Here is a 22,714-nt window from a genome sequence, read left to right as displayed (position 1 = left end):
CCTAATGGCAGCAACTTTTTAGTAGCAATTGTTTATTTTTTTATTTTAGAACTAGATGAATTTTGATAAACTGAGGAAAGATTAATAGGAAAAGAAAACAGGAATGACGCACAGGTAGACTCATACCAGCTACCTGTTAATCATTCACTAGGAATGGTTAGGTTCAGTTCAGTCGCTCAGTCATGTCCGACTCTTTGCGACCCCATGAACCGCAGCACATCAGGCCTCCCTGTCCATCACCAACTCCTGGAGTTTACCCAAACTCATGTCCATTGAGTCGGTGATGCCATCCAGCCATCTCATCCTCTGTCATCCCCTCCTCCTCCTGCCCTCAATGGGAAAAATCGGTCGAACAAATGATTCTAGAAGTTTGCAGTGACAAAACAATAAATAAATAAACAATCCTGCACGATCCATTCCAAGAAACTCATACCTGACAGGTTGTAAATCAAAACCACTGACCCCAAAGGAATCTATTCTGATAGGCTTCATCAGCTCCTCTACTGTGGGCAGATCTGAGAGAACAAAAGTTAAAAAACAGCAACCAAAAATGTTATGGAAATTGCTTAATTTAATGTCTAATACCATCAAAACCACATTTTCTCTGATTAACATAGTTAACAAAATGATACATATAATTATCCCAGGTTCCCACTGTAAACTTATTTGTACCAAAAAATAAGTTTGGAAACAGCAGAATTTTCAAATCTTTGGTATTTATATTTGAAATATATATCTACTTTCTTTCTTTCTCTCTAAGCATAGGTGTATGGGTATATCCACAAACATTATGTATTTAGTTGATCCCCCAAAACTGTTCTCCATTAAAAAAAAATAAAATTAGTATATGTTCACGGAAAAGTATAAAAAAATATGAAAATACTCAAGAGATTTCTTAATTTTGTCAAAGCATATTAGAGGAGGAATTAAAATTTTAACCTATTTTCGATACTAACTTTATAGTTAAAAGGGTAATTCCCAGATTTATTTGAACAATCTTTTAAATTCAGATACTGAGAAATCATTACTACAGCCAATTGTATTTAAATTATACCATACTGAAAACAGCTCAGAGAGAGGCTCAAACAAAGACACTTTTACCAGACTCTGTAGTAGAGATGTTCTTAGAGGACCCTTCATTTTCTTGAGGATGATCTTTTGTTGAGCTCTTGGTATTTTCTGCTGCATTGCTCTCAGTTCTTTGTTCATCTGCATCTCCCAAAGAATGGGCTACGTGACAATAAGCCTGATGCAGAGCTTCAATGTCACTGTTGCTTTGTCCGTAAGAAATACCTGTTGAGATAAATGTAATCTCTAGTATAACCACACAAATACATGAGAAACATAAAACACTAAGTTCATCCCTTAATCTGTTACGCATGACGAACAAGGCTTAGGACAATGCTGACATGATACAGTGAAATACAGACCTTAGTGATGGGTGGCCACAGCCTGCCAGCGTGAATCTCAGCAGGCTCAGGGACTCTTTCAGCAGGCTGAAATGTGTTCTGACAGGCTAACTGTGAAATCATCTCTGCCTACTATCCCTATACAACCTCTCTGCGCTGGAGAAAACGATTCCTAAATTTCTCAAACTGACACAAAAAGTTCTCAAGGATTCTGTCTCTCCTCTGTTCCACCCCACCCTCCCACCTCTCTCTCTGCTTTCCTGAGCCACTGAACATCTAATATTCTTCATTTCTTCAACTGAAATTCAATCCTCTAACTTTGCAGTCCAGTGTGTTCCAAAACCCTGCTAAAGCTGCTATAATAATACAAAAAAATAATAATTTCCCAGGGGACAAACCCAGCCTTTAATTCTCTTCAGCCTGAAAACTTTTCTTTGCCCTGTGAGACATGTGGCCCTGCTCTTTTCCTGGGGACTGCTTCCTCCGTATAACACCTTCTTGTTCTTCTCAATGCTCTGATGGCTGCTTTTCCACCTTCTGTGGTAAATAGCTCATCTCAGGACTCCATCTTCAGCTCTCTTTTTTCAAACTTCTCTTTTTTATGGGTGTGTGTGTTGGGGGGGTGGGGGTGGTGTTAATTTCATTAACACCCTTTGCTTAGAAATTGCCTATAAACATTTGACTCCCAAACCTGTGTCTTCTGTTTAATCTATCTTCTATCTCTTTTCTGAACACTGAACTTCCTAACAGACATGTAGACTGTTCTATAAGCAAATCACATCCTCAAGTGAATTAATTACATTCCCCAACAAAATCTGTTCTGCTCCCAATATCTGTGACTTTGGCTATGGCATGATCAGTCACCCAGTTATCCAAAACAGAGAACCTCATCTCACAGTTCACTTTTCCTTCCCTATCAACCTCCTTCTCGTCCCACCAACTGATAAACAATGGAGAAAAGAATTCAAAGAATCTAATGACAATGATGATCTAAGATTTTTATGAGTATTTTCCTACTCATTTTGTACTTTTCATTATTAACAGAATTTTCAAAATTAGAAGAAATAAAAGCATTATAGACAAGTAGAAAAAACAAGAGAAATAGGGTGATCAGACTTCTGTTCTCTTGATAACTATGACCATTAATTAATGCCTAAAGATAAAAGAGTATATATACAGCCTCCTCTTTATATAATCTATAAGTTGCATAGTATAAAATTCTGAGGAACTAGTTTCAACTCTAAATGTAAGAGGGTGCCAAGTACCATATGTGATTATGTAAGAATGCCTTACAATGGAATAGCTTTCCATCTGCTGCTTGAAGTCATCAGGTCACCATTGCTATTTGGAGCCTGTCCGATATGGAATACATTTGCTTAAATAAACTAAAAACAAAAAAGTGAAGAAGGAGACTTCCCTGGAGGTCCAGTGGTTAAGAATTCGCCTTGCAATGCAAGGGATGCAGGTCTGATTCCTGGTCGGGGAACTAAGATCCCACATGCTGCAGGGCAACCAAGTCCATGTGCCACAACCAGAGAACCTGAGTGCTCTAACTACTGGAGCCTGCATGCTCCAGAGCCTGTGCACCACAGCCAGAGAATCCGTACGCCACCACGGAAGATCCCACAGGCTGCAACTAAGACCCAGTGCAGCAGAATAAATAAAAAGATAAATACATTTAAAAAGTGGGGGATACCACCAGTTTGGAATCACTAACAGTTAAGTGCCAGGGATGTTCAGCAGGACTTGAGGAAAACAATCTTGCCTGATAAAATAAGCCTAATTTCCCCTCCAAACCATCTATCAGACTCAAAGGGAGAAGAGAATTAATTTTATGAAGAAATGAAAAAGGCAAAAGACATTTTTCCTCCTCTAGAGAAATACCTGGATGCCTAAGTATCTGCTGAGTATGCATGAAAGAAATGATCCCAATGGGAAACAGCATCACAGTACTGAATGTGCATACCTAATTTAACAGGCATGAGGCGCCAGCAAGAAGAGGTTTGGCTTAAACTAACAGCTGAGCAAACATGTGGAAAAGCAAATTACCTAAAAGTTAAAAATTAGAAATGGTAGAGAAGCATTAGATGCTGCTCAGAAAACAGAGCAAGGGAAAGGTACCTGTCTCCTAATTTGAATCATTAATCCAACTGATATTAAAAATAATTTCATAGTTGTTGACCTTTTTTTAATATATATATATTTTGTTGAAGTACAGTTGACTTACAATGTTTCAGATGCACAGCAAGGTGATTCAGTTATACAAACACACATATATTATTTTTGAAATTATTTTCCATCATAGATTATTACAAGATATTCACCATAGTTCCCTGTGTTATACAGTAAACTTCTGTTGCTTATTGCATTATCTATTTTTTAGACTCTTTGTGACCCCATGGACTGTAGACCACCAGTCTCTGTCTTTACGACCCCACGGACTGTTGCCTGCCAGGCTCCTCTGTCCTGGGAGATTCTCCAGGCAAGAATACTGGGGATCTTCCCAACCCAGGGATTGAACCCAGGTCTTCCACACTGCAGGCAGATTCTTTACTGTCTGAGCCACCAGGGAAGCCCTTTAATTAGAAATCTAACATTCTATTCATACTAAGTCAAACAAGTGGAATCAAAATGTCATAAACTTTTTAGTTAGGCAAAAATTCATAAGTTTCCTAAAATATATATACGTATTTATATATATGTATACAAAAGCTTTTCTACTATACTTGATAAAGGCTTGAGAAAGAACATCAAAAAAAGAAAATAAGAGATGGAGAAATTGGAGAACATAAACTAAATGAAAAGGGAGCACTGAATATGAAATAGACAAAGTGAAACACACTAGATAAAAGTAAAAGATCATCATGTTGGTTTTAAACATGACTGCTCATCAGAAACATATCTGGAACTCTGGAGAAAAAGAGTAATACTTGAGCATTTGTATTTTTCAAAAAATTTCAAGATCATTCTGATATGCATCTGGATTTTAAAAAGTGATTACAGGTTTTTCTATTAGATCCTATTTTTGGTGATAAAGAGTTCTATTATTTTTCTGTTGACCAATCATGATACAATGATATTAAGTAATAGTTACATAATCATAAGAGTAAAAGATATTTATCAGTTTTCACAGTCAATAGCCAAACAAAATATAAAAGATAATTATAATTGCAACCATAATAGGAACATGATCAACTTAATAAAATAATTACATACAATAGGGGTGTGTCAAGCAGAGTGATGTGGTAAGTGGAAGTGCATACATGCACATGTTTTCATCCACCCAGTCAGTCTATGTTTTTTAGTTGGTGCATTTAATCTATTGACATTTAAGGTAGCTATTGATATGTATGATCCTATTACCGTTTTCTTAATTGTTTTGGATTTACTTTCCATAGGTCTCTTCCTTCTCTTGTGTTTCCTGCCTAAAGAAGTTCCTTTAGCATTTGTTGTAAAGCTGGTTTGGTGGTGCTGAATTCTCTCAACTTGTGCTTATCTGGAAAGCTTTTGATTTCTCCATCAAACCCGAAGGAGTCTTGCTGGGTATTCTTGGTTGTAGGTTCTTCCCTTTCATCACTTTAAATATATCATGCCATTCCCTTCTGGCTTGTAGAGTTTCTGTTGAGGAATTGGTTGATAGCCTAATGGGAGTTCCCTGGTATGTTATTTGTCATTTTTCCCTTGTTGCTTTTAATAATTTACCTGTCTTTAATTTATATCAGTTTGATTACTATGTGTCTTGGTATGTTTCTCCTTGGGTTTATCTTGCCTGGGACTCCTCTGTGCTTCCTGAACTTGGCTGACTATTTCCTTTCCCATGTTTGGGACGTTTTCAGCTATTATCTCTTCAAATATTTTCTCAGGTCCTTTCTATGTTAAAATCTTTTTATGCATTTTATAGAGAGAAAAGGGCTGACTTCTTGCATGTATTTTATATATTACCACAAGTCAAAAACCCACTATATTTTCCAATTTAAGAGGCAGAGAAGTGTCAGAACCTATTGGGCAGAGGCAGGGGTCTGGTTGTGAAATAACACTGTCCTCCTGTGACTGCTCCAGGCATGCAACCATGGCACAAAATGGTCCCTGCCCTTGAGACAAATGAAAACAAGCAAAAGGCTAGATCTGACCATCATTTTATAGTTACCAACCTTTTTAAGACAGTAAAGCACAAGTTTCATGAACAGTATTATCAAAAAAAAAAGAGATAAAAATCTTTGACACTGTATCACCTAAACTGAGCCTGCTTATGGCTGAAGACACATGGTAAAACAAAGGAAGCCGCTGATACTTTCAGTTCTTAATCCAAGCTCACACTCTGATTTGAAATTTTCCAGTGTACTTTTGTAAATACTAGGTAAATTTTATACTTCATAGCCAAAAGGTATTTATGCCTTCAGGTTCTTTATTATAATTTGACTATTAACAGTATTGAAATAAGAAGTGATAAGAACCACAGAGCTGCTACTTCTCATTGAACTGTAACAGTATGCTAGGCACTACACAAAATCTCAATTGATCATCAAATGATGTCATTTTAAAGAAGAGGAAACAGGCTTTGAGGTACTAATTGTCCATTGTCACCCAGCTGGTAACTGGCAAGGCTGGAAATATGAATCCAAGACCAAAGACAGTAGTGTCATACTCTTTACTCTTCTAGTAACTGATTCACCAAATTATTTCAGAATCAAGAATATCTAAGAAATAAGACCAAAAAATTTCAATTTTATATAATTTCTGAGATCATATTAGAGTTTCTATTTCCAGCGATATGTTTTTTATTTCTGAGTTTTATTATAATGTACAGGAGAAGTTTTCAAACTGCTCTGATTTTCATTCAGAGAAAACCATAGGTTCCACAGATGTTTGAATTTTCATTTTAAAATATGAAGAGCAGAGTGATAACTCTTTCCTCTGGCTTTGTTTTCATGCATATCTTAGAAAAAAGTTTCTCTGGCCATCCTGTATATAAATGAACCACCTATAATGTATCACTGATTAGAAAAGCTGTAGCTCTACACTTGTCTTTTAAAAGTATTCATATTTACTTACTGAAAACAGTGCAAGCAGACTATCAGAGCACGTATGACAAGTATTTAAATAAAAACAGTTTTAAGACTGAGGAACATGTGCCCAGCACATGCTTCCATCAGGGCAGAACATTCAGTCAGCTAGTAACAAGTAAACCAGTAATGTTTTGATGGAAAACTTCTGTTGCAATTTTTTGTGGTTGTTTTAACTTTGTAACTGTTATAATCACACTTAACTGTTATATTCACATTTTAAAATGGAAGTAAATGAAACAAGACAGTGGTGATTCTTAGAACGGCAATGACTAGAAATAAGAGATGCGAGTGGACTTTGAGGTTTTGATCATGCTTTGTTTTTTGATCTGGTGACCGGTTACATGAATGTGTTCAGTACTTGAAAATTCATCAAACTGCACTGATGATACATGAATTCTACTACAAGTATATTATACTGCCATAAAAAAGTATATTATATTGCCATAAAGAAATAAAAAGTAAAATTAAAATGCAAGCAGATGGTCAGAGTTGGCTAGTGATTTACCATTTCTATTGCTCTTTTTTGACTAGTGTCTGGGTTGACTTAGTTGACCATATTGGTCACCTAAGACTTGCAAAAGCAAGCTGAAAATATCCCATTTGCACTTGTTTATGTGGTAAACCAAAAATATTTTTATATTATACAATAAAAATATACAAACATACTGGAAATTTGATGATATAAGAATGTAACAAGTATCTGCAATATTTAATTTTTAAAATTTCAAAAGACCATTACTGTTCTCACTACCTTTTTAAGTAAATGTCACAAATGTAAACATTTATATTTATACTGATAAAATACATTTTGTATCTATATAGAGAGTACTACCTAAGATTCCATTTGGGAGGCAGGTAACAGTTCCACTGTTTTAAGAAAGTTTGAAAAGGTACTATCTTAAAGGTCTCTACAACTTTTAGTCAAGTCTAGATGGTCCTACACATTTCAGAATTTCAGGATGTGATCTAGCTTTTTCCTACCCAGAAGGAACTATGGAAAAGCACAAAAACAAAGTCTCACTTCCCCTACATATAGCAAATTTAACAGAATTGGGGGGGGGGGGCACAGAAAATTATTTAATATTCATCTCAGTACCATACTTTGTATCAACAGCACTTATTAACAAGAATTTCTTTTAAAACACACTTTACTCAGGTTATTGGCATAAAGGGTCACCACTAGCAAGTTCAGACTATTTAACTTGTTAAAAAAAGGTAGAAAATGTGAGATTGAAAATTTTATTGTTGATACAGCCTACCAAAACTGAATCAAGAATAAACAGATAATGTGAACAGACCAAATACTAGAAGTGAAATAGAATCTGTAATGAAAAAAAAACACACTCCCTACAAACAAAAGTCCAGATTGGATGCCTTCACTAGGGAATTCTAACAAAGATATAAGAAAGAATTTATACTGATTCTTCTCAAGATCTTCTAAAAGACTGAAGATGAGGGAAATCTCCCACAGTCATTCTGTGAAGCCACCATTACCTTGATTCAAAACCAGACAAAGACATTACCAAAAAATAAAATTACAGGCCAATATCTCTGATGAATACAGATGCAAAAATCCTCAACAAAGTATTAGCAAACAGAATCCAACAGTACATAAAAAGGATCAAACACCGTGATCAAGTTGGATCCTCCCAAGGTCACAAGGATGGTTCAACATATACAAATCAATCAATGTGATACATACACCACACCAACTGAAGAAAAGACAAACCACATGACAATCTCAACAGATGCAGAAAAAGCATCTGATGAAATTGAAGATTAACTAATGATCAAAACTCTCACCATGGTGAGTATAGAGAGAACATAAATCAACACAGTAAAAGCTATTTATGACAAACCCACAGCCAACATAGTACTCGAGAGTGAAAAGCTGGAAGCCTTCCCACTGAAATATGGAACAAGACCAGGATGCTCTCTCACCTCTTCTATTTGACATATTTTGGAAGTCTGAGTCACAGCAATGAAACAAGAAAAAGAAACAGAGGGATCCAAACTGGAAGGGAAGAGGTAAAACTGTCATTATATGCAGATGACATGATACTCTATATAGAAAACCCTAAAGACTCCACACAAAAACTATTAGAAATAATAAATGAATTCAGCAAGGTAGCAGGATACAAGGTTGCAGAACTCTGTTGCATTTCTTTATACTAACATGAAGTATCAGAAAAGGAAAAAAAAAATCCCTTTCAATAATGCATGTAATAAATACCTAGGAATAAACCTAACCAAGGAGCTAAAAGATTTACATGCTGAGAACTATAAAATATTGATGAAGGAAATTAAAAATGATTTAAAGAAATGGAAAGCTACTCCATACTCTTGGATTGGAAGAAACAATATTGTTAAAATAGCCATACTACTCAAAGCAACTTACAGATTTAATGTGATCCCTATCAAATTACCCATGACATTTTTCACAGAACTAGAACAAATAATCCTAAAATTTATATGGAACCACAACAGACCCAGAATTGCTAAAACAAATCTGTGAGGGAAAAAAAAAAAGTAGAAGGCACACCTTTCAGACTTCAGACAATACTATTAATCTATGGTAATCAAAACAGCATGGTACTGGCATAAAAACAGACCCATGGATAAGTGGAACAGAATAGAGAGCCCAGAAATAACCCCCCACACCTGTGGTCAATTAATTTTCAACAAAGGAAAGACTATATAATAGAGAAAAAAAATAGTCTCTTCAACAAGTGGTGTTAGGAAAGCTGGTTGGTCTCATGCAAATCAATGAGATTAGAACACACCCTCACACCACACACAAAAATAAACTCAAAATGGCTTGACTTAAAATATAAGATATGACACCATAAAACTCATGGAAAAGAATGTAGGCAAAACATTCTCTAATATAAATTGCATCAATGTTTTCTTATAAGGCAAAAGAAATAAAAGCAAAAATAAGCAAGTGGAACCAAATCAAACTTATAAGGTTTTTACGCAAAATAAACAAATGTAAACATTTTGTTTACATATAACAAAATGAAACCATAAACCTACAGAAAGGGAGAAAATATTTGCAAAGGATGCAACTGACAAGGGCTTAATTTCCAAAATGTACAAACAGATCAATAGAAAAAAAAAGAAAAAACCACAATCAAAAACGAACAGAAGATGTAAACAGCCATTTCTCCAAAGAAGTCATACAGATAGCCAAAAGGCACATGAAGAGATGCTCAATATTGCTATTAGAGAAATGCCCAAGTCAAAACTATAATGTAATATCACCACACCATCATGAAAAAGAATGACCATCATGAAAAAGTTTACAAATAATAAATGATGGAGAGAGTGTACAGAAAAGGGAACCCTCCTACATAGTTGGTGGGAACGTAAGCTGCTGCAGCCACTATGGAGATCAGCACAGAGGTTGCCTACGCTTACTCCTTGGAAGGAAAGTTATGACCAACCTAGATAGCATATTGAAAAGCAGAGACATTACTTTGCCAACAAAGGTCCGTCTAGTCAAGGCTATGGTTTTTCCAGTGGTCATGTATGGATGTGAGAGTTGGACTGTGAAGAAAGCTGAGTGCTGAAGAATTGATGCTTTTGAACCATGGTGTTGGAGAAGACACTTGAGAGTCCCTTGGACTGCAAGGAGATCCAACCAGTCCATTCTACAGGAGATCAGCCCTGGGTGTTCTTTGGAAGGAATGATGCTAAAGCTGAAACTCCAGTACTTTGGCTACCTTATACGAAGAGTTGACTCATTGGAAAAGACTCTGATGCTGGGAGGGATTGGGGGCAGGAGGAAAAGGGGATGACAGAGGATGAGATGGCAGGATGGCATCACCAACTCAATGGACATGAGTTTGAGTGAACTCCAGGAGTTGGCGATGGACAAGGAGGCCTGGCATACTGCGATTCATGGGGTTGCAAAGAGTCGGACACGACTTAGCCACTGAACTGAACTGAACTGAAAAAACTAAAAATAGAGTTACCATATGATCCAGCAATCCCAACTCCTGGGCGTATATCCAGAAAAGATGAACACTCTAACTCAAAAAGATACATGCACTCCGATATTCATAGCAGCACTATTTACAAGACTCAAAACATGAAAGCAACCTAGGTGTCTATCAATAGAGGACTGGATAAAGAAGATGTGATGTATACACACACACGTACGTGCATGTGCACGAAAATACTACTCAGCCATGAAAAATAATGAAATAATGTCATTTGAAGCAGCATAAATGAATTTAGAGATTATCATACTAAGTGAAGTAAGTCAGAAAGAGATAAACACTGTATGATAGCACTTATATGCAGAATCTAAAAAAATGAGACAAATGAACTTATTTATAAAACAGAAACAGACCCACAGACACAGAAAACAAACTTCTGGTGACTAAGGGAGGAATAAACTAGGAGTTTGGGATTAACAAATACACACTACTACATACAAAACAGATAAACAGTAAGGACCTACTGTATAGCACAGGAAAACTATATTCAACATCTTGTAATAACGTATAACAGAAAAGAATCTAAAAAATATACACACGTGAGTATATATGTCTACATACACACAGATATATAACTGAATCACTCCTGAAACCAACACTTTATAAATCTAACATACTTCAATAAAAATGTAAAATTTTATTGACAGTTATTACATATATTATTATATATCATATATATTTTCCCCAGAAATGAAGTCAATTAGTCACAAAATATTACATGTTTAGAGACTAGCTATAGTTTCTCATTCTTACCTGTTCCTATCATTTCATTATCAGTCATATCTGACACAGCCTTTGGCTTAGTTTTTGTTCTATCCTGTTCATCAAGGCTGACTTCTGCAACAGAGTCTAATGAATCAAGCAGCACTACTGGAATAACATAAAAGAAAAATATTAGGAATATAAATAAGCTTGTATGGTTCTATTAACAAGATACTTAAATCATATGAAATCTGTATAAAAACAAAGATAAATGTTTACATATAAAGAATATATAACTATGTACCTAGAACAAGAATGATTTTCTTCTTATATACAACAGAGTAGGCTTACATCAAAACTCATCTATGCTTAAATACAGGTCTAATGTATCTTTATATGTAAAAGGCAAAGGGCTGAGGAAAAGAGGAAAATAACAAACAAAAAAACCCTTTTTCTCTTAATTTTATTGACACATAGTGCTGATTAAAAATTGTATATATTTGAGATCTATGACTTGATTTGATAAACATATACACTATAAAATCCAACCAGTCCATCCTAAAGGAGATCAGTCCTGGGTGTTCACTGGAAGGACTGATGTTGAAGCTGAAACTCCAATACTTTGGCCATCTGATGTGAAGAGCTGACTCATTCGAAAAGACCCTGATGCTGGGAAAGATTGAAGGCGGGAGGAGAAGGGGACGACAGAAGATGAGATGGTTGGATGGCATCACTGACTCACTGGACATGAGTTTGGGTAAACTCCAGGAGTTGGTGATGGACAGGGAGGCCTGGCGTGCTGGGGTTCATGGGGTTGCAGAGAGTCAGACACAACTGAGCAACTGAACTGAACAGAAACTATAAAATAATCAACAAAATCAAGCTAATTAACATATCCATGTACCCATTTTTGTGTATGTGATCTCCCTGCTGAGCGCGTTTCAAGTATACATTAATCTCAGTCACGCTGTTGCACATCACATATCCATAACTTACTTGTACCCCTTAACCAACCTCCATATGCCCCAAACCGAGCCCCTGGTAACCATCATTCTACTCTGTTTCTAGGATATTGACATTTTTAGATTCCACATATAAGTGAGGATAAACAGTATGCATCTTTCTTCATCTGCTTATTTCCCTTACTGCGATATCTCCACATATATCCATTTTGTTGCAAATGGCAGGATTTCCTTTTTTTTTTTTTTAAGCTATATATGCTACATTTTCTTTGCCTGTTCATCTTTTGATGGACATTTAAGTTCTATCCATACCTCATCTATTGTGAATAATCCCGCAATAAACATGACAATGGGGCTTCCTAGGTGGCTCAGGGTAAAGAATCTGCCTGCCAATCCAGTAGACCCAGTAGGTTCGATCCTTGGGTCAGGAAGATCCCTTGGAGAAGAAAGGGCAACCCACCCTAGTATTCTTACTTGGAAAAATCCCATCGACAGAGGTTCATGGTGGGCTACAATTCATGGGGTCACAAAGAGTTGTACACGACTTGGCAACTGAGCACACACACAAATATGGGCGTACAGATATCTCTTCCAGTTATATATCCAGAAGTGGGATTCTGAATTATTATAAGGTAGTTCCACTTTTAATTTTTTTTCAGGAACCTCTATCCTGCTTTCCATAACGGCTGCACCAATTTATATCCCTACCAATAGTGTACTGAAGTTCTCTTTTCTCTATATCCTTGCCAAAACTTATTTTGCCTCTTTTTGATAATAATCATCTAACAAGTGTGAGGTGACATCTCATTATGGTTTTGATCTGCATTTCCCTGATAATTAGTAAAGTTTAGTAATTTTTCATACACTTGTTTGTCCAGCTGCATATCTTGAGAAATGTCTATTTGGGTCCTCTGCTCACTTTTAATTTTTGTTGTTATTGTTACCGAGTTATGTGAGTTTTCTGTATGTTGTGGGTATTAATCCTTTACCAAACATATAGTTCATAAATATTTTGCCCTACTTTATAAGCTGCCTTTTCACTCTGCTGTTTTCCTTTGCTATGTATGTAGAAGCTTTTTTAGTTTAATTCAATCCCATTTAGCTATTTTACTTTTCTTGCTTGTGATTTGGGGGTCATATCCAAAAGATTATTGCCCAGTATAACATCAAGCAGCTATATTCCTATGTTTTTCTTTTCATTTAAGCAGTTTCTGATCTTATACTTAAATCTTTGATCCATTTTGAGTCGACTTTCATATGTGATATGAGATAAGGATTAAATTTCATTCTTCTGCATGTGGACATCTAGTTTTCTAAACATGAAGTATTGAAGAGACCATCTGTCCTCATTTGATATTCTTGGCACCCTTGTTGAAGACCAGGTGACTACAGGTGCATGGATTTTTGTTTCATTGGTATTATGTCTGTTTTTATACCAGTACCATGCTGTCTTGGTTACTATAGTTTTGTAATACATTTTGAAGTCAGGGAGTGTGACGCCTCCATGCTTTGCTCCTTCTCAAGCTTGCTTTGGTTATGTGAAGTCCTTTGTGGTTTCATAAAAACTTTAGAATTTTTTTTTTTCTGTGAAAAATGTCACTGGAATTTGATAGGAATTTCACTGAATCTGTAGATCACTTTGGATAGTATGGACATTTTAACAGTAGTAATTCTTTTAATCTATGAGCACAGAATATTTTTCTATTTATTTTAGTGTTCAATTTCTTTCCAGTGTTTTATAGTTCTAGGCATAATTTACCTCCTTAATAAAATTTATCCCTAAGTTTGTATTCTTTTTGATGTCACTGCAAATATAATTGCTTATCTGTAGTCTTCTTGAGGAATATTTGTCTAGCTTTCGTATCAAGGTGATGCTGGGTTTTACTTAATGAGTTTGAAAAAATTCCCTCTTTTTCTGTTTTTTTTTAGGAAGAGTTTAAGGAAGATTAACATTAATAATCTTTGAATGTTTGGTAAAATTTATCCATAAAGGCATTTGGTCCAAGGTTTTTAAAAAACATATATCCTTAAATACAACAGGAAGAATTTAAGATAAGCATAAAAAACATATTGAGAAAATCTGTAAATTTTAATTCATCAGAAATTATTTAAAAACAGACAGTAATTTATTCAGAATTAGATATAGATCTGAACAGACCAACTGTCTACAAAAATTTATGAATACAGATAATATTTACCATTAGCCAGCATGCCAGTTTTTTCTTCTTCCTAAATTAAAAAAAACGAACATTATATGATTTGAAATTGAACTTATATGAAATGACTACACTGCAAAGAGTAAGAGAACTTGAAAGCCAGCACTTTACCCCATTATGAAAAGCTCAAGAAATACGCTTTCTGGATTTCTTTCATCATGCTCATTCACTGACAATTCTATAAGACTAGACAAATGTAGCAGTGAGAGAACTTCTACAAGTCTCTTCAGAACCTTGGTGATTACCAGCAATTAATTTAGGCCTTTATGAGCCTGTTTAAAGTACCTGATGTCATCTGTTCATCTACCTTGCTGAGAAATTACCCTCTTTATCAAAATCCAAGATAACATCACTAGTTTATAACAGCAACTGTCTACTCTTAGGTAGCTTCAAGGATAAGTTCTATCTGGCATGTCTTGGTAAAAACTGAGAAACGAGAGAATTAGAGTACAATATCCCTGAATGTGAACTGAATAATTTAATTGACAATTAACAATATTAATTTAATTTACAATCTTAGCCCAATAAGTTTCAGACAGTAACATCACTATTGGCATAAATACTAGGGACGGAATGTCTCATAAGGACAAGACCAACCAAAGAAAAGTACAGTTTAATACATCTGTTTAAAAATTAAGATTTGAGATTTTAATGAAATTTTCAATTTTCAAAGTTTAAAGAAATTTCCCAAAATAAATCTTTCAGAAAACCATCTACTGCCATGTATTTCATTAAGATTAAAATTGACATCCTGAGTTCAGAAAGTGTCTGAGTATTAAGAGACTTATAACTTTACAACAGTGAGCAAGACTATAAAGAACTTTATTTTGAGCTCTTTTTAGAACAACAGTCAGTAGTCAGCTAAGGTAATGAAAGAAGTTTCCAAATTGTCAAATATATAACTGATACATACCTGTTTGGGTACATTTGTTTTTTCTGATTGGGAATCTTCTTTGGACTTAGTCTCTCCCTTAAGAGTCAAAGGTGCATCAATATCCTCCTCATCTTCAAAATCATCACTATAATTTTCTGAAGAAAATAGTTTTTTAAAAAACACAAGAATCATAGTCAAAAAAGTCAAATTCCCAGGAAAAGACTGTTGATTTCCAAAAGAAGTCTGCATAAGAGTAATTTACTTAAATGTTAACATGAGGATATCTTTAAGAGCACACTATTTTGGGGAAAAGATTGATGAGAATTCAATTCTTAAGACTTGGGTGGGCTTTTTTTTTGTACTTTCAAGTAGTTATTAGTTTTATTTTATATTATTTTCAAACTAAAATTTTCTAGAGGTGTTCAAAATATTATATACTTCTAATACAAACTGCAGTTACTTAATTTTTAAAGATAAAAATCTCAAATTGCTTACTTCTAAAAGGCAGCATTTTGAAAAATCTAGACTTGCTTACCAAAGGTTGGATTTTACTTGTTGATTTTTTTAGTCTTTACAGTTATTTCTACTGTTATCCTTAAGCAGTACTTATGAAAGCTTTATCTCTGACACCTCCCTTAGGAAAACACTAGCCTTAATGACCTTCACTGTTTCCCAATCCTAGGCTTCTCTCAGCTCAAGTCCCAAATTATTATCTCAATGACTCTGCAGCAGAAGGCAAATGTCTATCCAGTTAACATGATGCTATCAGGCTTCTTATGATGAAGATGGGCAGAAACTGTCTGGCCAGGATCTCATCATCAATTTTTAATTGGTTGTCTATAGCCCTCCAATTGAAGGACTGAGTGAGATTTGTGGGCTGCAGAACAAGAATGACCTTTTCAGAATAGAACTGACCATTCATAATTTTATTTGTATTTCAAAAATTAGATCACGTTCAGAGATAGGATGGCCTGATGGGCGGAGACTGCATGAGGTTTGAGAGTCTGCTTCTGGAATGACCATCTTTCAGTCTTCTCCTTGAATGCAGATTAACAATGGAAGTCTGAAAATGAGTAAGTTAAACAGAGATGTTCCCAGTGAGATCTACCTACAGAAATATCTCCATTTCAGTTCACAGGTATACAAGGGTGGAAGAACATGGGTATTGTGACCTAGGTAGATAAACTAGGCTGGTTGGTTAGTTACAACAGTATCTATATTCTGAGGCTGAGAAGCTCACCTCTATTTCTCTTCTATCGGAAAAAGAACTCTGCCTGGAATTTTATAGTATCAGTAGACATAATTTAATTCACATAACAGTTACAGAGAAATTACCTTGTATTAAATTCTAGATGCTAGGACCAATATCAGATGATTAACATTCTCATATTCTAGTGGGAATCACTGAATTTTAAGTACCTCAGGAATTAGTCTTACTTAAGTAAGATGATGAACAAGGAGGGAAGACATATAGGAGTGTATAGTAAGTAAGTGTTAGTTGCTCAGTCATGTCCAACTCTTTGCCACCCCATGAACTGTAGCCCTGCAGGCTTCTCTGTCTATGGGATTCTCCAAGCAAGAATACTGGAGTGAATTGCCATCCCCTTCTCCAGAGGATCTTCCTGACCCAGGGATTGAACCCAGGTTTCCTGCATTGCAGGCAGCTTCTTTACCATTTGAACTACAGGGAAGTCCTTCAGAAGAGTATGACATGAACTTAAACAACTACTTGGGATTCAGGAACTTTCTAAAATCAATGGAAGAGGATGTAGTGTTTGTGTCACCTCAAAGAAGCAGAACAAAAAACAGTTCAGATACTGTGGCATAGTGCTTGTAGCGTGACCAGAACTGGAGGACTTGTATTCAACTTCTGATTCTACTATTTTTCAGTTGTAGAACCAAAAGCAAGTCACAAACTCTTTGCCTCATGTTTCCCAGCTATAAAGTAGGAACAGTATTTATTTCAGAGATTGCTGAGAAGATTAAGAGTTAGTGTTATATAATATGCACTGTATGTTAGTCTTAGCCATTATGTTGAGCAGTAATAATTTATCTTTGTTAGTATTATAGCTTGTGTTATACTTAATCTGAATTAAAAGTTAATAAAGCCAAATATTATTTAAGAAATGTACTAATCTAATGTGCATTTTTCAGAACTACATTTTGTTGGCACTTAGTAACGGAATAGTCTGTATGCTAATATTACTAACATATACGAGACCAATCTCAGGAATTTTGTTACAAATAAACTAGGTTTGAAGCAAGAAGGAAATGCCATTGGTAGACACAGAGATATGTAAGACAGACAAAAAATAAAAGGAAGGAAAACAGCGAATCAGCAATTTCTAAAAGAAACACCAAGGGAACTTAAGTTCATATAAAAATGGAAGAATGAAACCCAGTTGAGAAGGTGGTTCTCATATGAGAAATATCAGAGATAATAATATCCACCAGCTCTTTCACACTGTTTGGAAAACAATGAGAATATTAATTTTTATTTTATTTTCTTGGGCTGCAAAATTACTGCAGGTGGTGACTGCAGCCATAAAATTAAAAGACGCTTGCTCCTTGGAAGAAAAGCTATGAAAAACCTAGACAGCATATTAAAAGTACAGACATTACTTTGCCAACAAAGGTCCCTAGTCAAAGCTGTGGTTTTCCCAGCAGTCATGTATGGATGTGAGAGTTGGACCATAAACAAGGCTTAGCGTCAAAGAACTGATGCTTTTGAACTGTGGTGTTGGAGAAGATTCTTGACAGTCCCTTGGACTGCATGGAGATCAAACCAGTCCATCCTAAAGGAAATCAGTCCTGAATATTCATTGGAAGGACTGATGTTGAAGCTGAAACTCCAATACTTTGGCCACCTGATGTGAAAAGCTGACTCATTAGAAAAGACCCTAAAGCTGGGAAAGACTGAAGGCAGGAGAAGGGGATGACAGAGGACGAGATGACTGCATGGTATCACCAACACAATGGACATGAGTTTGAGCAAGTTCTGGGAGATGCTGAAGTATAGGGAAGCCTGGCATACTAAGTCCATGGGGTCTTAAAGAGCAGGACATGACTGAGTGACTGAACAATAACAACAGTTTTTACACTTCTAATCTGTTTGACTAGAAGACATTGCACATTCAACATGAAGGATTTCTACTAATATACTCCATATCTGTAACTTTGAAAATATAATTTGCATAAACAGAAAATAAGCAAACAACTCTTGATCTAAAAGATACATTTTGGAGATATATTTTCCTTCTCTGTTAGAATATTTGGCTAATAAATTTCAAGTATGATAGAATCTAGAGGATTTTCACCTGTACCATTTTAGATTTCAAGGACTTTGTAAATAATGAGTACATGCATACTCTTTGTGATACCACGGACTGTAACCCACCAGGCTCTTCTATCTAAGTAATTTTCAGGAATACTTGAGAGGGTTGTTATTTCCTACTCCAAAATAATGCATAAAATGCATAAAGTATATGAAACTAATATTTTCAGATATTCAACAATCAGCAGTGCAAAAATATGATTCTTAAGAAAGATAAATAAGTGAGCTGAGTCTACATTTACTAAAGGGTACATACGTCCTGGAGTGCCAAGCAGGATCAGGGAGATCAGGACAGTCTTACTGTGTTAAGAAAACAGAGATAAGAGTACTGAAAAGACAAGGTAAGCTGCAGGCAAGTGATAAAGGAAGGAAGCTGCGCTGGTAAAGAGTCTGCCAGCAATGCAGGGGACCTGGGTTTGATCCCTGGGTTGCAAAGATTCCCTGGAGAAGGGAATGGCTACCTACTCCACTATTCTGGCCTGGAGAATTCCATGGACTCTATCGTCCATGGGGTTGCCAAGAGTTGGATTCCACTGAGCAACTTTCAGAAACAAAGCCCTAGAAATCTACAGGGGGCCCCCTTGAGTCTCTCCTGCAGACTGAATCATTTAAGTGTAGTTTGACCAAAGAACAAGTGGGATGTTGGAAGTTGGACAATTTCCATATTTTGCACAGGGAAAAGTGATTTTGAAGCTCTAACCAGCTCGAGTGGAAAAAATCTTTGTTGTTCAGTAGGGGCATCCAGTGAAAATATCAAGAGGGCTATGTCTCAGCAGCAGTGTCAAACTCTGCTGAAGTAAGGCTACTCTGGACTTCCCCTAACAAAGCAGAAGAAAAGCCTTGAAAAGATCAACCTTTCAGCCAGAACAAACCTCAATACTGTTGAAAAGAAGAAAATGAAATTCAAAATTCATTTCAACAATGTAAAAATCTACAACATATTCAACACTCGATTACAAATTTACTAGAATTACAAGGAGGAGAAAGTCACCACACCTAGAAGAGACCCAGAAATAAACAAATACCGGGATCGCCGAATACACTCAGTGTTGAGGACTTGAAAACAAAGAACATGAAGAAATATACTAAAAGAAATGAAAAAAGAAAGATCCAAAAGAAACTTCTAGAGTTAAAAAACAATGAATAACAAGAGACTAAAGAAGAAAAAAGATTAATGAACTTGAAAACCTAGCAATAAAACTAAAGCTGAGAGGAAAAAAGCTTTAAAAAATGACAGTCTTTTGACCTATGGGACAAAATTTAACTTTCTAACATATTTGCAATTAGGATCAGAAAGCAAGGGAAGCCAGACACGATTTTGAAAAATTAATGGCACAAACATTTATTTTGATGGAAACCATAAATTAACAGATCAATTAATGCTCAACCAGCTCCAAACAGGATAAACCTAAGAAAAGCACACCAAGATCATCCTAACCAAACTGCCACAAAACTGGACTAAAGAGAAAAATTTTCAAACAGAGGGAAAAGACACTATATACACAAAGTCACATAATCACTCATGAGATGACTTCTCATGAGAAATTTCAGAGGACAACAGAAGGAAATCATTAAAGTGCTCAAAGAAAATAAATTACCTACAATTTTGTATCAAGTAAAACTGTTCTTCAAAAACAAAGGCAAAATATACTTTCAGAAACAACACTTGAGAGAATTTATTCCTAGTAGACCTGCACTATAAGAAAAGCTAGGGAGGTTTTACATGCTGAAGAAAAATACCACTAGATAGAAACTCAGAATAATAGTCGATCACAACTGTTTGAAAGCTGCTAAGAGAACAGATCTTAAAACTTCTCATCACAAGAAAAAATAATTTTTTGCAATTATGTAAGGTGACAGAAGGTGACAAAGGCTAATAGAGTTTTGCCAAGAGAACGCATTGGTCATAGCAAACACCCTCTTCCAACAACACAAGAGAAGACTATATGGACATCACCAGATGGTCAATAATGAAATCAGATTGATTACATTCTTTGCAGCCAAAGATGAAGAAGCTCCACACAGTCAGCAAAAACAAGACCAGGAGCTGACTGTGGCTCAGATCATGAACTCCTTAATGCCAAATTCAGACTTAAATTGAAGAACGTAAGGAAAACCACTAGACCATTCAGGTATGATCTAAATCAAATCCTTTACGATTATACAGCAGAAGTGATAAAAGATTCAAGGGATTAGATCTGATAGACAGAATGCCTGAAGAACTATGGACGGAGGTTCATGATATTGTACAGGAGGCAGTGATCAAGACCATCCCCAAGAAAAAGAAATGCAAAATGGTTGCCTGATGCGGTTTTACAGATAGCTGTGAAAAGAAGAGAAGCGAAAGGAAAAGGAGAAAAGGAAAATATGCCCATTTTAATGCAGAGTTCCAAAGAATAGCATGGAGAGATAAGATCACTTCCTCAGTGATCAATGCAAAGAAATGGAGGAAAACAATAGAATGGGAAAGACTAGCAATCTTTTCAAGAAAATTAGAAATACCACAGAACATTTCATGCAAAGATGGGCTCAATAAAGGACAGAAATAGTATGGGCCTAACAGAAGCAGAAGATATTAAGAAGAAGTGGCAAGAATACACAAAAGAACTACACAAAAAAGATCTTCATGACCCAGATAACCACGATGGTGTGATCACTCACCTAGAGTCAGACACCCTGGAATGCGAAGTCAAGTAGGCCTAGGAAGCCTCACCATGAACAACGCTAGTAGAGAGGATGGAATTCCAGTTGAGCTATTTCAAATCCTAAAAGATGATGCTGTGAAAGTGCTGCATTCAATATGCCAGCAAATTTGGAAAACTCAGCAGTGGCCATAGGACTGGAAAAAATCTGTTTTCATTCCAATCCCCAAAATACGCAATGCCAAAGAATGGTCAAACTACCGCACAACTGCACTCATCTCACACACTAGCAAAGTAATGCTCAAAATTCTGCAAGCCAGACTTCAGCAACACATGAACCATGAACTTCCAGATGTTCAAGCTGGATTTAGAAAAGGCAGAGGAACCAGAGATCAAATTGCCAACATCCACTGGATCATCAAAAAAGCAAGAGTTCCAGAAAAACATCTACTTCTGTTTTATTCACTATGCCAAAGCCTTTGACTGTGTAGATCACAACAAACTGTGGAAAATTCTCAAAGAGATAGGAATACCAGACCATCTGACCTGCCTCTTGAGAAATGTGTATGCAGGTCAAGAAACAACAGCTAGAACTGGATATGGAACAACAGACTGGTTCCAAATTGGGAAAGGAGTACATCAAGGCTGTATATTGTCACCCTGCTTATTTAACATCTATGCAGAGTACATTATGAGAAATGCTGGGCTGGATGAAGCACAAGCTGGAATCAAGATTGCCAGGAGAAGTATCAATAACCTCAGATATGTAGATGACACCACCCTTATGTCAGAAGGTGAAGAACTAAAGAGCCCCTTGATGAAAGTGAAAGAAGAGAGTGAAAAAGTTGGCTTAAAACCCAACATTCAGAAAACTAAGATCATGGTATCTGGTCCCATCACTTCATGGCAAACAGATGGGGAAACAATTGGAAACAGTGACAGACTTTATTTTTTGGAGTTCCAAAATCACTGCAGATGGTGACTGCAGCCATGAAATTAAAAGACGCTTATTCCTTGGAAGGAAAGTTGTGACCAACCTAGACAGCATATTAAAAAGCAAAGACATTACTTTGCCAACAAAGGACTGTCTAGTCAAAGCTTTGGTTTTTCTAATAGTCATGTAAGGATGTGAGATCTGGACTATAAAGAAAGCTGAGCACCAAAGAATTGATGCTTTTGAACTGTGGTGTTTGAGAAGACTTTGAGAGTCCCTTGGGCTGCAAGGAGATCCAAGCGGTCCATCCTAAAGGAAATCAGTCCTGAACATTCACTGGAAGGACTGATGTTGAAGCTGAAACTCCAATACTTTGGCCACCTGATGTGAAGAACTGACTCACTGGAAAAGATCCTGATACTGGGAAAGGTTGAAGGTGGGAGAAGGGGACAACAGAGGATGAGATGGTTGGATGGCATCACTGACTAAATGGACATGAGTTTGAGTAAGCTCCAGGAGTTGGTGATGGACAGGGAAGCCTGACGTACTGTAGTCCATGGGCTTGCAAAGA

General features: G+C 36.1%; 1 protein-coding gene across 9 annotated transcripts in view; it reads right to left on the bottom strand.

Annotated features, from left to right (window-relative positions):
• CEP162 (centrosomal protein 162) overlaps positions 1-22,714 on the bottom strand; it is a 93,383-nt gene that overhangs the window by 49,112 nt on the left and 21,557 nt on the right. For 8 of the 9 annotated variants that reach the window (XR_015132371.1, XR_015132370.1, XR_015132369.1 and 5 more), the window contains 5 exons: positions 15,273-15,388; positions 14,342-14,372; positions 11,233-11,349; positions 1,102-1,293; positions 434-515 (listed from right to left, as the gene is read on the bottom strand). Coding sequence is in view for 6 of the 9 variants with exons in the window: in XM_086316403.1 (XP_086172529.1) it covers positions 434-515; positions 1,102-1,293; positions 11,233-11,349; positions 14,342-14,372; positions 15,273-15,388 (538 nt within the window). In the remaining 3 variants the exon portion in view is untranslated. Of the gene's footprint in view, positions 1-433; positions 516-1,101; positions 1,294-11,232; positions 11,350-14,341; positions 14,373-15,272; positions 15,389-16,148; positions 16,297-22,714 lie in introns of those variants that run through there. The other variant, XM_086316406.1, reaches the window with a different exon arrangement.

Source organism: Bos grunniens, chromosome 9, assembly GCF_055505025.1.
Source record: "Bos grunniens cultivar Pamir isolate PY7600 chromosome 9, Bosgru_T2T1.0, whole genome shotgun sequence".
Taxonomy (NCBI): Eukaryota; Metazoa; Chordata; class Mammalia; order Artiodactyla; family Bovidae; genus Bos; species Bos grunniens.
This window is presented reverse-complemented; position numbering and strand designations above follow the sequence as displayed.